We start from the raw sequence: 14,519 nt of genomic DNA, 5'->3' as shown, positions 1-14,519 counted from the left end.
AGGCTGCGATCTCGGACGTTGCGGTTTGTCCTGCTTCTCAGTGAGAATGCGGAAGGAAAATATCTGAAAATACTATTAGCATGCCATGGCAACATTTACAAGCTTTCATTGATTCATATTTGCATATTGAATTGAAGAGGCCGTATTGAACGATTCAATATGATATCGCAATAATATCGAGAATCGTTGCATCCCTAACGGTGTATTTGGTTTACGGCCCTTTTATAACGATAATGTGACGGGACTAAACACATGGCTCTTTGGTGACTAACGGGACGATGTGTGCGACGCTTTGTTGACTGGATGAAAATGTTGTTGGTCTGTCAGATATTCGCCAGAGTATTTGCCTCTTGTGTTGGCCTCTCTGAGGAGACTGAACAGGCTGGTCAGCAGAGCCAGCTCTTTCCTGGGCTGCCCACGAGACTCCGTGAAGGAGGTGGTGAGAGAAGGATGTTAGAGGAGCTCACATCACTGTGGAGGAGTCATGTCAGATTTTACATTTACAGCTCTACAGTAAAGGTTTTCTGCATGTGATAACCTCTGTATTTACAAACAGCTGCTCCAGACACTTTATCAGTCACCTGCACTAAACACTAAACATTCATAGTCTAATCTTTGCACTGCCAAATAGATTATTTATTTATTTTTGTTTTTAAATATTTTTGATATTTTGTTCTATTTTGATTTATTTATATTTGTGTTTTTGCTCCGCAAAACATTTATATTGACTTTTTAAAGTTCTATATTCATTGTACTAATTCTATTTTTATTTTTTGTTTGCACATTTCTTTTATTTATTTGCTATTACTGTAAAAAATACATTTCTCCATTGTGAGCAAGTCCTTTCTTATTTGCACCAGGAGATATGTGGAAAACATTAGACTTTTACTTTGAAATTGATTGTAACCTGGTAGTCAAGTAAAATTGTTCTTATATATAATTATATAATATATTATTTATACAAACATTGTTGTATAAGTTAACAGGACTGTCCCAGACTGTTCCAGGACGGTGCTTTCTGGTGGTTGGTGGTTTTCTTTTCACCAGGCCACATTTACCATCCTCGCATTCTGTTTTTCTTTTTGATGGATTATATTGAAACCTGTCAATCTCGATCCTAATTTCCTAATTTACAGATTAATTTGTGAAAAGATTAATACAAACACTGCTAATAATCCTTTTCTTTGTATGGTCTACAGTTTTTCAAAGGTGTTTTCGGGCTTATTTAGATGGTACATCTTGTTTTATTCTTGCATCTTTTCCGACATAAGGATTATTTTAAAGCAATCCGTGAAATTGCACACCTAACCAAATGTAATTCTCTACTTAGCAAATGGTGGTGTTTGTCTCATCTATCTCATCTAAGTAAGTAACCTGGGATAATCCCGGTTATTGTGGAGGAGATTTACCGTGTCCAGGTCTCACACCTGCAGGGACGCTTTAGACGTCACTAAATGGACATGTCTTGGCCTTAAATGTGAGCTGCCCTATAGTGACCAGACGATCAGGGTCTGTGCTGGCACAACACCACAGCCTTTGACCCTTCACTCTCTCCTCCCGACTGTTTTGACCAAACTCACTTGGACTCAGGTTACACACCTGTTGCTTTTGCCAGGCCATCATGATACCTTCCTCTCAGGTGGGATTCTGCTCTGGTGTAGCTTTTCTTGTTCTGGCAACTTGAGGAGCAGAGCAGACGGGCATTAAGCAAGTAAGATGGAGTTTACACTCCAAAAATACAGGACCAGAGGACAGCTGGTGGTCACCTACATGATCTGTTATACACCATGTGAAAACCTCAAACCACTGTCAGGAACTTTGTTACCTGCAACATCTCAAATATGTAATAATCATGGATTTAAAAACAAAACATGTGTTATACTCTACGACTTAGCAGAGGGGCAGATGTTGAAAGAAGAAACGTAATCATCAAATGAAGACTGAGTCAAAGTACTCAACAACAACAACAACTACTACTACTACTACTAATACTAATACTACTAATGCTACTAATACTACTACTATGACAAATAATAATAAAATATATATATACAATTGTAATCATTGTTAGTATTAACATTATTATTATTATCGTTGTCCGCAGTGCGAAGCGGAGCTCACTCACCCCCTCCGCTCAAACACTCACTAACACACACCTCCCGTGCACTTACATATAGAATGCAAAAATCAACATTGTAATTGTACTGTACTTTTGCTGATCATGGAGCGCTCAGCATTGTCAAAAAACACATTTTTACTTTGTCAGGTACCAAGAATCACTGCAATTGCCACAAATATTGCATAGAAAACCCCCAAAACTAAGTTCCCTAAAAAACAACCAAAAACCCCAAACAAAACAGAGGCAGGAGCAATACTGTAATCAAAGATCGAGGGAGACAAAAGGGCACAAAGTGCACCCTTGCTTTGGGCCGGGCGGTCAGCGAGGACCGAGAATTTTTGCGGCTATATTTGTTATTATTAAGATTATGATTCTTCTTCTTATTATTATAACATATACTTTTGTAATTTATCATATCAGTATTTAATCAATATTTAGCCTCAGTTATGTTAGAAACACTTTCCAGATTGCAGTTTACCCAAATAAACAACATGGAGAAAAAAAGTGCTTCACTCAACACAAAGACAAAACACACACACACAAACACACGCACGCACACGCACACACACACGCACACGCACACGCACACACACACACACACACACACACACACACACACACACACACACACACACACACACACACACACACACACACACACACACACACACACACACACACACACACACATATACGGTTCCATCTACTTAATTGAATCTGACTTTGAATAACTAAACAAATGAGGAAATTCACAAGGGGCACTTGATCCCTTCTAGACTAATGGATTACAGATTCCTTTCCCATAGGGGCATTTGGATAAACAGGACCAAGTAATCTCTGAATTGATGAGTTGACTCCGTCTGCATCAAATTTCTCCACTTAGGAGCTGTTCATATACGTGATACTGCTGATCGTGTGTGCTCTCTACGTTGCATTGCAGTTGCATTGCAGTTCTAAGGTCTTCAAACATAAACCAAAAACAAGTAATTGAGGCCAATGAATAAATTGTGACAATAAGTTTGATCTGAAACCATTTGACCAAGCTAACCTTTTCTGTAAAACCTGCAGTATTAACTTCTATTGCCTCAGTTTACAGACACACATGGTATGAATGACTCATGAACACCACTGCAGACTGCTGGTCTACAGTCAAAGTGTCTCTTTACTTTGCACCATATAGTTGCTGATTCGCATTTTGAAGCACATGAAGCCCAGCCTTCATTTCTTTATACAGGTTCACTTGCTTTTACCCTTGACTGTATTCATGGCACCACACAAGCAGACCTTCTTGAATATTCTTTTATTTGTCAAATCTATGAAACCCTTGAATTCAGTAATTATTATCAATTTTATAATTACCAGTAAGAATAAATAAGACATACATTATTATTATTATTTTTTCATTAAACAAACATGTGCATCATGTCTATTTGGGGTTTGTTTTACGTTTGACCAAAACAAAGAACACACACAAATGCATAGAATTGATAGCTTAAGACAACATCTATTTTGCCTATAAGTCCCTGTTGAAGAATGCACAAAGACCGTTTTCTGCCTCCCTATTCCTATCAGAGAAGGAAAGAGTATAAAAATAAAATCTTCACAATGATAAATAGCTATATTTATACACATTTGGCAACAACCCGACATTTGAATCAACCTGTTTATGTTTGAGGAATAAAAACATGACAACACGGATAATGTAGTTTCTGAAATGTTGCTATCTTACACGCACTCCAACAACAGGGTTCTCAGGCCGAGCGGTCATGTAATCCAGGCCTGGCATCGAAATGATTGGGGGGTATCAAATAGCATTAAGAAAAAAATAAATAAAATAAAAAAAAAACTGTCCAATCTGACTCTCTGGAAAGTCCTCAAAAACAAAAGCAAACAACTTTCAGTCTTGACGACGTTCCTCAGCTGATCAAAACTGTCCATGATCGACTTCATCTAACCAGGAGGCGGGGCTGGCAGGGAAGTCCGGGTAGCCCCCGCTGCTGCCGGTGGAGAGGTCCGAGCTGGGTCCGTTTGTGGTCGCCATAGAGACTCTGGAGTTGATGCCGCTGTTTGCTCCGGGCGTCATGAGGGAGAGGCTGGAGTCGGGGTAGACCAGGCTGGAGATGAGCGGCTGGTGTCGGGGTAGACTCGGCAGGGAGCCCGGGGACTGGGGGAGGCCGTAGGGGCTGTTGGAGCGCAGGTCGTGGAACTGCTCTTGGGACGGGAGCACGCTGTGGTCCAGGGGGAAGGAGCTGTGGTTGTTGTTGTTGTTGTTGCCTCCCTGACGTCCTGGCATCGTGGGGGAAGACTCGCTCAGGCTGTTGTAGATGCCGTTGGAGTGGCCCAGCTCCGACAGCGGAGGCTCGTCTGAGAAACACAGGTCACAAACTGGCAATGAGTATATGATTTTATAGACTGTATTTTAAAAACAGGAAAATATTGTCAGCAAAAAATTGGCAATATCATATTTAATAATTCTGCTACCTAATTTAAAATATTTGCATGCTGGGTGTTCATTATTCCTTACGTATACGGATAACAAAAGCCTTCGTCTTTGTCCAGCCCGCAGTGTTTTTAAATATCTTAAATCAACCAGCCCCTTCAAATGAAGAGTGCCGTTGGGTTTCCGTTTTTAATATATGTTCCATCTTTTTAATTTCTAAAAACCCAACAATTGATGTCATAACAGCAAAAAGTGACTGAAAATGTCCCATACAATCCGGTGTGGTGTGTTTACATGCATGAGACCCAAGTATGTTCATTAACATGCACTGTCCCGACCAAATAAACAAATAAATAAATAAATAAAAGTAGACAACAATCAACATATGAAAAAAAGGGTATTGCTTTAGATGAAGGTGTGCTCTTTAAGTATTAATAAGCATGAATCATTTTAGGGTTAGGGTTAAGTTGGCCTATGAGTATGTTAACAGATAAAAGTATAACAAGCAGTGTGTTAATACTTTACAAGCATATTATTAATGCTTATTAATACCTTATTAATACTTAATAAGCACACCTTAATATAAAGCATTACCATGTATTTAATGAACAATAATAAATTAATCTCAAGTGTGTATGTGTGTGTGTTCTTGTAATTACGACATTGTGAGGACCAGTTTGAGTTTTTAACCAACAGAGTGAGGACATTTTTGTAAAGTGAGGACATTTTGGGTGGTCCTCACTTATCTGAAGGACTGTTTGAGGGTCAAGATGTGGTTTTAGGGTTAGGGCCAGAGTTGGGTTGAGATTAGGGTTAGGATTAAGGTTAGGGTTACTTCTAGGTAATACATTATGTCTATGAGTGTCCTTACTAAGATAGAAGTACAAGAGTGTGTGTGTGTGACTCCATGTTAAACTAACGCATACATTACACATACAAAGCGTGTCTTTCTTACCTGAGAAGGACACCTCCGCATCGCTGTCCATGCCCTCCTCCTGGATACTGTCCTTGTCCGATTTGGAGCTTCCCCTAGACCTCTTCATGTTACGGAAATACTGCCCCCACCTCTGACGCCCGGCATCCTTCTTTAGGCGCTTTTCTTTTGCTCTTCTGTTCTGGAACCAAACCTGAGTGAAGAATCAATACATTTGTTTTTTTTTGTTTTTTTTACCAGGGAACTCTGTAATTCTCCCGTCTGAGCACTAATCTCATCATTCCCATCATCAATGAGATTTACACTCCATTTTATTCACTTCTCAGCGACGACAAAGTGCTCACCCTGGGGGCAGGCGTGCATATTTCACAATGTACTAACCGTTTGGTAGCTTCTAATCTATAGATGCCATAACCGCCACAATTTCTCCATAATTAGATTTAAACAGAAATATCCACCAAGACAGACAAAAGATATGAAGCTTAAGTTAATGATTTTCACCCTTCAGGGGACCCCTTTCACACCTCGCCTTTTACTGAATAATGAGTAAGCGTTTTAGTGGCTTCAGTCTCTACTTTTGTCCTTGCAAATAAAACAATATATATAGCCAGCAGCAGCGTGAGCAGGAGCAGGAGCATACTGGCACAGGACTCTGACTAGACAATGAAAGAGCAGGCTTTTATCATTGTTAATGATCGCACACTTAAACCATGCCCACTTTCTAATGGACTTTCCCTTACTCCATTTCCAGTCATAAATTCACCTGCGTTGCTCTCTCAGTATCTGTATTCTCATTAGGAGTGTGCCAGGCAGCCCCAGCCGCCCACAATGAAACCTGAACACTATGTATAAGCTTTATATTAAAGGAAAAGCTTGTTTTACCTGGACTACCCGCATATCCAGGCCAGTTTCTGAGGAAAGCTGCTCTCGGACATGGCGAGCCGGCTTGGGAGAGTTGTTATAGGCGTTCTTCAGTGTTTCCAGTTGCTTCGCCGTGATCGTTGTCCTCGGTCTTTTGGCAGTTGAATCTGCTTCTGCAAAAGTGAGGACGAATACATCACGCTATGTGCATTTTTGCACGGCACACCCTTGCATGCAGCAGACATGACTTTCTAATGCGCCATAAACATTTGATCTCTCCTGCCTATAAACCAAGCGTGTCTGCGACCATATCTGCACATCTGTTGGCCAGCGCAGCAGAATGCAAGGCCATCAACAAAATGAATGCTGCCCAAGTAATTGCACCCACTCATTAGCAAAATAAACTGTGTGTTTTTGGTGAAAAGTTGCTGAATAAATTGCTGCAACATAAATCTGGTGTGGAGGAGCTGCAGTAAATTCAAATAAACTAGCAACATATAGCTTAGAGATGCACTTTAGGACTTAGGTTAATAATAATAATAATAATAATAATAATAATAATAATAATAATAATAATAATAATAATAATAATAATAATAATAATAATAATAATAATAATAATAATAATAATAATAGATATTCCGTTGCTGGGGAAACTCTTTGATTTAGGCAATCATTTATTTTAACAGCAAATATTAAGCTATATCCAAATAATGGAATAATCGTGCAGTGCGTCATATTTTCTGACCTCGCTGCTTGGCTGTCTCGTAGTCCGCTTTACACACCAGTCGACTGTCTTCCATCAGGTAGTACTCGTCTCCCGTGGCCAGCTGCCTCTTGCACACGATACACGCAAAGCAGTGCAAGTGGTACACAAAGTCCTGCGCCCGCCTCACGACCTGGGTGGGAGGAATGCCCTGCTGGCACGCCGCGCATTTGGTTCCGAATCTCCTTTTGAAAAGCAGAACAATCCACATTGAATTTTAGTTCTATGTTTAAAAAATATATATATATCGATCAAAAGTGTTGGCACTCACTTGAAGAAGTCGTCTTTGCAGTAAACGCTGTCTCCTCTGCTGAAGCACTTGTCCGCCAGCTGAGCCTGACAGTCGCTGCATTTCAGACACTTGCTGTGCCAGTGTCGGTCCAGCACTTTGAGGATGAAGCGGTCCACGATGTGTTGACTGCAGCCTGCGCACATCGGGATATCTGAGAAACACAAAACGTACATCTTTTTGTTGGCCGACTGGTGCTTTAAAAATGTGTGCGTTTAGTTGTTGTGCTGCGCCCGGTGGTTGCGATAGGCCAGACGTTTGTTCAACAGCCTATCATTTTATAAAGCGCTTGTTTTTTGCGTCAACACTCAAAACACAAATTTAATCTAACTTAATGATGCAGATTTCCAGTTTAAAAATGAACAATTTTTTCGACAGAATAGCAGCTACAAATCACCTAAATAGACAACAATGTTTTGATGCAGGAAACAGTGCTAATGTAGCCATATTCATTGTAAATGTATTTATTAATCCACAGATATTATTCATATAAATTAGAACGTATTCTAAATAAATTCATTGGCTGAAATGTTTACAGTAGAACGCATTTATTTTGCTACAACGAGAGTCCGACGCAAAACCAACACAGGAATAACGGGCCTAAAGGGCAGCACAAATATTGGGCTAAATGTGGCATGTTGTTCAAATATATACATTTTTTTAAGGAAACGCGCCTCTGGATGTACATCTATCATCGTCTCTAACGTGTTCGCCTGTTCTATACAAAATGCGGGCGCACAATGCAAAATGTCAACCGGTGCCTTTATTACTAATTAAAAGAAGCCTCAGCCACTTCATATTCCATCCGTGCAAGGAATCGCGTGGCCATTGTTCACTGTGGACAATTCATCAACTATTGATAAAGTCATTCTTGCCGCATCAACTTGGAGCCCTGGACAAGTGGGAGCCGCGTCCAGCAGGTGTATCCAGGTCATCATTAATTTAAGGGCTCGGTGTTGAACTAGAAAGCTGCCTTCATATTCTCACAGAAGAAACCAAATAGACACATGCCTGGTTTGAACGTGTTTCTTTAGACCCTCAAAAAACAAAAACAAACGTATAAAACAAACTCAGACAGGCCTTTTCCACTACACACCACACTCACACACGAAGGCCTAAGAGTAAGAAATTAAAGTCGATCATTTAGGAAGCTTAACAAATCCAGTGATCGTGATCAGGAGCGATGGTGACAATTATTAGGACCCAAGGAAACACTAAATAATGTATCAGGCTGTGTGCAACAAGCTATGGAATATGCCCAAATGCTACACGACCTTTTAACGTTGTTGATGTTTTTTTTTTAGGCCTATAAAAAGGCTTTAGAAATAAACACCTGTAGCCTACTTTCTGTCGCGGCGTTACCTTTCCGGAGGTCCTCGTGTGACAGCAACGCAAGAAGCATTTCTGCGTCGCCTTGAGTCTCTTTGGGAGAGTTGCGCTCATCAGGTCCTTCCATTGCTCATGATTCACGCGCACCGTCATTCACAGCAGCCGTTTTCCTTCCTATTTTTTCCCCAGACATAAAGGTCCGGGACTCGTGAGGACTCGTCCCAGAGCGGACTTTGCCACTGTACTGTTGTGCGGGCTGCTGCGTGCGATTACGCTGTGTGTGGTTTCCTGGGCGACGGGGCAGATAGATTAACATCAGCTATAGTTTACTCGCAAGAAAAAAAAAAGCAGCAGGCTGGAGGCGCAGACAGTGGGAGGTCCCAGATAGCCCGGCGCAGCGCTCATTGCGCAAAAGATTTATTTGTAATTTTTTTTAGCGCCCGTGCCTTCATTTAGAAACAGCTTTGTGGCGATGCTAAGGAATCATTACGCGTAAAAGTTAAGCGCATGGCCATTACGCACGCGGGTCAGTATGCAACGCTATAAAAGATAACTTCATTTAGGCGACTTCTCATTTTTTGTCATTGTCCAAAATATGAGATTTCAGGCGCGCAACGTTAACCCTCGTTTTCCCCCCCATTTTATTTGGTGTTTGTTGCGTTGTGTCGCGAGAGTTTGTTCAGAAACAATTTAAGAATGGCAGTAAAATTATTGTCGAACTAAACAACGACGATAATAATAATAATAATAATAATAATAATAATAATAATAATAATAATAATAATAATAATAATAATAATAATAATAATAATAATAATAATAATAATAATAATAATAATAATAATAATAACATAGTATAAAGAAAGTGGAGTTCCCAAACCCGTGTACAGTTCAAATGAAAAAGGGTGAACTGCGAAGGCGCACGCGCATCTGTGTTGTTGTAGGCCTAGTACAATAAACACACGGACACTGGCTGTGTTTATTTAGGCAGATATTGGCTGTTCAATAACATGTTGATCGGGCCAACACCCCAATGAATTTTATTGACACTGATCTTTGGCACAAAAGAGCGTCTGGGGAAATCACGGATAGTGGCGCAACAAACGGGGAGGCAGATGAACCTAAAATCAATGTGGACCTCACCAGTACATTACTATAAGAGACGTTTGGGGAAAAGGGGTTCATGGGCTCCCGTTTTTTTTTTTTTTTTTTTGCTTTTCATCTCTATAATTATTTTTATGTCGAGTATCGATTGTGCGCTTAAGAGCAGCGCGCGCGACAGTAATGTAGCAACAATGCAATGAAACGGCCATCATCAAAATATACAGTAGGCCTAGATGGCAGCACTAAAAAGAAGAAGAAAGGGAAATCTATAACATAACCTCAAAATGCTAAATAAATAAATAAAAATAATAACGTAATTCAAAATGCTTTGTCGTGACGTTTGTCGTGGAATTGGGCCATGTGGCTCTCCAAGCGGCTGCACCTGTTCGGGCAGGAAAATGACACCTGTGGACTTTTTCAACTCGCTGTCTCTGTATGTGTGTGTGTTTCTGTGTGTGTGTTTCTGTGTGTGTGTGTGTGTGTGTGTGTGTGTGTGTGTGTGTATGTGTGTGTGTTTCTGTGTGTGTGTGTGTGTGTGTGTGTGTGTGTGTGTGTGTGTGTGTGTGTGCGTGTGTGTGAGTGTGTGTGTGTGTGTGTGTGTGTGTGTGTGGGGGGGGGGGGCCTTCATGTCTGCCATGTCCACTGCGCGTCCAGGGACCGGGCTCTATAGTCTGCAATATGCGCGTGGTATGCGTATGGCCTGCGCTCCCGTGACAACCACAAGCGATGGTGTGAAATGACAGCACGCGGATAGCATCTGTTGATGTGTTCCCCGCAACAATGAAAGCTCATTACACATTCATAACGTCTCCCATGCACGCACAACAATAAAAAAAAAGATGACCACGAGTGCCTGTTTTACTAACGCCAGACCTGTGCTGTACTGCAAACTTTACGAGTTGAATCCATATACGCGCATCAACCGCTTTTCTCCGCCTGTGTGACACTCCGCACTGCCCACAATTGGCCACAAAGTTAGTACGCCCTACCCAGGGGATATAATGTTGTTGTTTATTCCCCCCCCCCCCCCTCAGTGTGATAAAGTAAACACAAATAGAGAAGGTCTTACCTTGACCTGCAGCATACCGGGTGAAACTGCTCTGGCAACTTGACCCTGGATGTTCGAGCAGCATTTTGATGAATTATTGCAGCTGGTGGTGGGAAAAAAGAAAGAAAAAAAAAAGTAAAATATGCCCCCAAAATGTAAACACCACCAGGCTTCCGTATCCTTTCAGTTTTTGTGGTGTGTTGTGAAAAGCGTTCCCGCGGCGAGCCTCAGGTTGCGTAGAATATTCATCAGGTTGCTATTTGATTCCGCGCCGCGAACCTACACGACGGAGCGATGTAAACTGACTGTTACCCTCTCGGCTGACTTCCCTTCTTCCCCTCACAGCTGACTGACCGGCCCTGGCCGACTGACGGACGGAGTGCTAAGCCTGAGCCGCCGCGCAGGTCTTTAAACTATAAGGAAGCGGTCAGTGTTGCCTCTGTCCAGGGTGCTGAAAGGGGAGTTCCTCTAAAAAGCCCGAAGGCGTGTGTTGCATTCATGCCCCCACGGCCACCCTCCGCACACAAACACCCCCTCCCCCTTTTTTCTTTTTTTTTTTTATATCCACGCTGGCTGTGTGCTGCACGTGTCTGTTTTTCAAGGGCCTCATTGTGGGCAAGTGGACAGCGGGTATTGTTATTCTGCGTATTTGAGGCTGCGCCCGCCTTTTGTTTCTGCTTCAACACAGACAGTTTATAGGCCTACACACACTACATAGTAAAATTATACTGTTTAAAGGATATTAAAGTCACATTTGATCTAAACAACTGGGATGAGCGATGTTACGGTGGTCAACTATCGAAATCCCGTGGACTTGACCTTTTGCCAATTACCACTTCAAAAGCGCCGAACCAACTCTGACGTAGCACTACAGCTTTGATTTAATTTTACTCGCTCCACACGCTAGCTGGAGTGGTGCAAGCCAATTAGATCTATGCTCTTCATTAGTCTACTTAGGGCAATTGGCTATCGTCCAACTCAAAAACCTGCAACCATTGTAGAGCATTGTAACACACACAATAATAGCCGCACTTGGTCTTGTGGTCAAATGGGTCTTGTTTTGTAACCTCGTTTGAATTTGATATGGACAAATAGAGACAGAAGCTGACAGTAGTGCAGCCCAGGAAATATTGATTAATAAGCTCAAACACTACTTCATTTTATTTATGAATTATTATATGGCATTTTATATTGTTATGGTTGTAAGCATTCCCCCCCAGTAAATACAATATTTACGCACTATAGGACTGTATTCATAATGATGATGATAAAGTTTGCAAGATAGCCTTTGGGTGCTTCTCCTTTTTAATCCACCTGTTCCAACAGCCTTAGGTTATTTTGGCCAAATCTGAGTGGATGCCTTAAGAAAGAGCTTTTAACTCTCCTCGATTCATGAGCGTCATTATGGCGGATTGGTAAAACGTTAATCCACCTGGGTCCCACTTGAGAGAACCTCTGACATCAGTTGTTAATGACCCTCAAAAGACTGGGCCTTTTGTGTCTATTTGTATTTGCCTCGGTTTGGGTTTCTGACCTTGATATAGTATGGATGTTTCAGCGCCTTCGCAAGAGCCTCTTGGACTGAGGGAGCCTCCACTCGTTGCTTCAAAGGAACATGCTGATCCGCTTTGTAGTGAGAGCTCTCGATGAAAGTGATGCATGATTTTGTGCTTCAGATTGTGGTCTGCAATGTGCAATATATTAGGCTAAAAGAACAAAAAGATGCATCCACATTAAACTGAAGAAAACAACCCAGTCCTCTTTTAAAGCGACATTGACATTAAGGGAGACATAGTAGCGATATGTGGTGGTAAGTCCCAAAGTTAGACCTACTAAGCACTGATAAAACACCATTAGGCAAGAGTTTTTATATCTGGAAGTTTGTTCAGATATGTGTGAAATGTGCTATGGCTTTAAAGTTACTTTCCATTTGGGGCTGCTCATATATGTAGTGCGCGTGTCTGTAACCGCCTCTGTATAGGACCACAGTGCCTGCAGTGGGGGGAGTCTGGGGGCACCCATCCCACCCCTCTTGACAGTGGGCACCCATTGTGCTGCTGTCATGATCAATCATGTTCTCCAAAGACCGGTCATGTCCAGGAGGGAGGGGCCCAATCACACGCCTCATTACCCTGGCTTGGTTACTTCTAAACGGGGTATCTACAGGGGACCTCAGCCTGTTGCTGTCTGGATGGAGGTGATGTCAATAAACATATTCAAAAAGAGAAAAAAAAAGTAAAGTAAAGTTAAAAAAAAAAAAAAAAACATTTGAAAAGGGTTGTGAATAGTTTCAGACTCACTGGTGTTCATTTTGCTGAAAACATATTTGACTAATCGACAGGGGAAAAGTTGACATTTGATAACATAACTACAAATCTCTGCCTTGAAAAAAGTGGGATTTAATGCACAGTGTTACAGTGATGTTCTGAGATTCATGTCATATTTCTGTCAGTCATAAAGAAAATATGTAGTGATCGTTTCCTCTCAGGTATAACGCGTGAATACAGGCAAGTGAACTCACCGCTGATGTGCCAAAAATGAAATTGAAAGGCGAGTGACACTTTTTCAATTTTGTAATACAACAATTAAAATGAATAAATGATGATGTAATAATATTAAAGTCATACTGCACAAGACTTGTATCTAAACATATAGAAATGCTTCATTGTTTTGAAATGGCCCCATCTGGCCAGGTTTCACTGACCAGGCTGGCCATTGGCTTGCTCAGCCCAGCAGCTGGTAAAACTGCCCAACTGCTTTTCCACTTGGTCTGCAGAGTAACCGACACTGCCCCTTCTAACTCACACACACACACACACACACACACACACACACGGACGTATATAGGGCTCCGTGTCCCCCGACTGGTCCGCCCCTGGGGTCAGCTGGCCTGAGCTCAAGAAACTGGGAGGGGGAGAGATGTGTGACCATTTAGTCTGTTGTTTTTCATCTCGGAGCTTAAGAAGAGAAGTGGGTCAAAAATAGCCATTTAGGGCATAGGAATAAGAATAACTTAGATAAATACACACATTACACAGTATCTATTTGAGTATTTGTGTTAATTTTGTAATGGATTATTGTACATGCTTATTAGGGGTATTTTACTTCCTGCACAAATAAAATACATAAAAAGTGCAATCTACCTTACCATGGCATTTTGAAAGCTAGAAATAATTTCCCCAGTGTCATCATTTATCTGCCTAATTCAACAGCTGGCCCTCACACACCCATGCTTTGGGGTGTGTGTGCGTGTGTGTGTGTGCGTGTGTGTGTGTGCGTGTGTGTGTGTGTGTGTGTGTGTGTGTGTGTGTGTGTGTGCGTGTGTGTAGTCCGTACTCCAGACTAAAAGGCAGCCACCTTTGGCCGGGACCATCTCCTTTTGAATATTGATATGCTAATGATGAACAAAACGCGGAACAAAGCCCCTCCACTTCCACAGTGAACTCCCACAATAGCTCCTCAGTCAGGTTGTGACACTTTTACCACCCAACATGTGTCCCCAGTTTCATGCTCGCACAATGAAGAGGCCGACAACCGCCCCAGCCATCCACACAGGGGTCAGTGTACTGTCCTGTGTCCTGGCTGCTTATGCACAATTGGGGCTCCATTGTTGCAAGGAGGAGATGTTA

General features: G+C 41.7%; 1 protein-coding gene across 2 annotated transcripts; it reads right to left on the bottom strand.

Moving 5' to 3' along the window:
• Positions 1–3,717: 3,717 nt before the first annotated feature.
• On the bottom strand, positions 3,718–11,199 carry lhx3 (LIM homeobox 3; the record flags this gene model as incomplete). Of its 2 annotated transcripts, none has more annotated exons than XM_079581172.1 (6): positions 3,718–4,483; positions 5,515–5,686; positions 6,376–6,527; positions 7,103–7,305; positions 7,392–7,563; positions 10,912–11,199. In XM_079581172.1, the coding sequence occupies 6 exons, from the start codon at positions 10,973–10,975 to the stop codon at positions 4,044–4,046; spliced, it is 1,203 nt and encodes a 400-aa protein (XP_079437298.1). In that variant the 3' UTR covers positions 3,718–4,043. The 2 variants fall into 2 exon arrangements, with proteins under 2 accessions (XP_079437298.1, XP_079437297.1); XM_079581171.1 differs by lacking the exon at positions 10,912–11,199 and adding an exon at positions 8,772–8,865.
• Between the last annotated feature and the right edge of the window lie 3,320 nt (positions 11,200–14,519).

The sequence above is a fragment of the Gobius niger genome (genome assembly GCF_951799975.1).
Source record: "Gobius niger genome assembly, chromosome: 2".
Classification (NCBI taxonomy): domain Eukaryota; kingdom Metazoa; phylum Chordata; class Actinopteri; order Gobiiformes; family Gobiidae; genus Gobius; species Gobius niger.
This window is presented reverse-complemented; position numbering and strand designations above follow the sequence as displayed.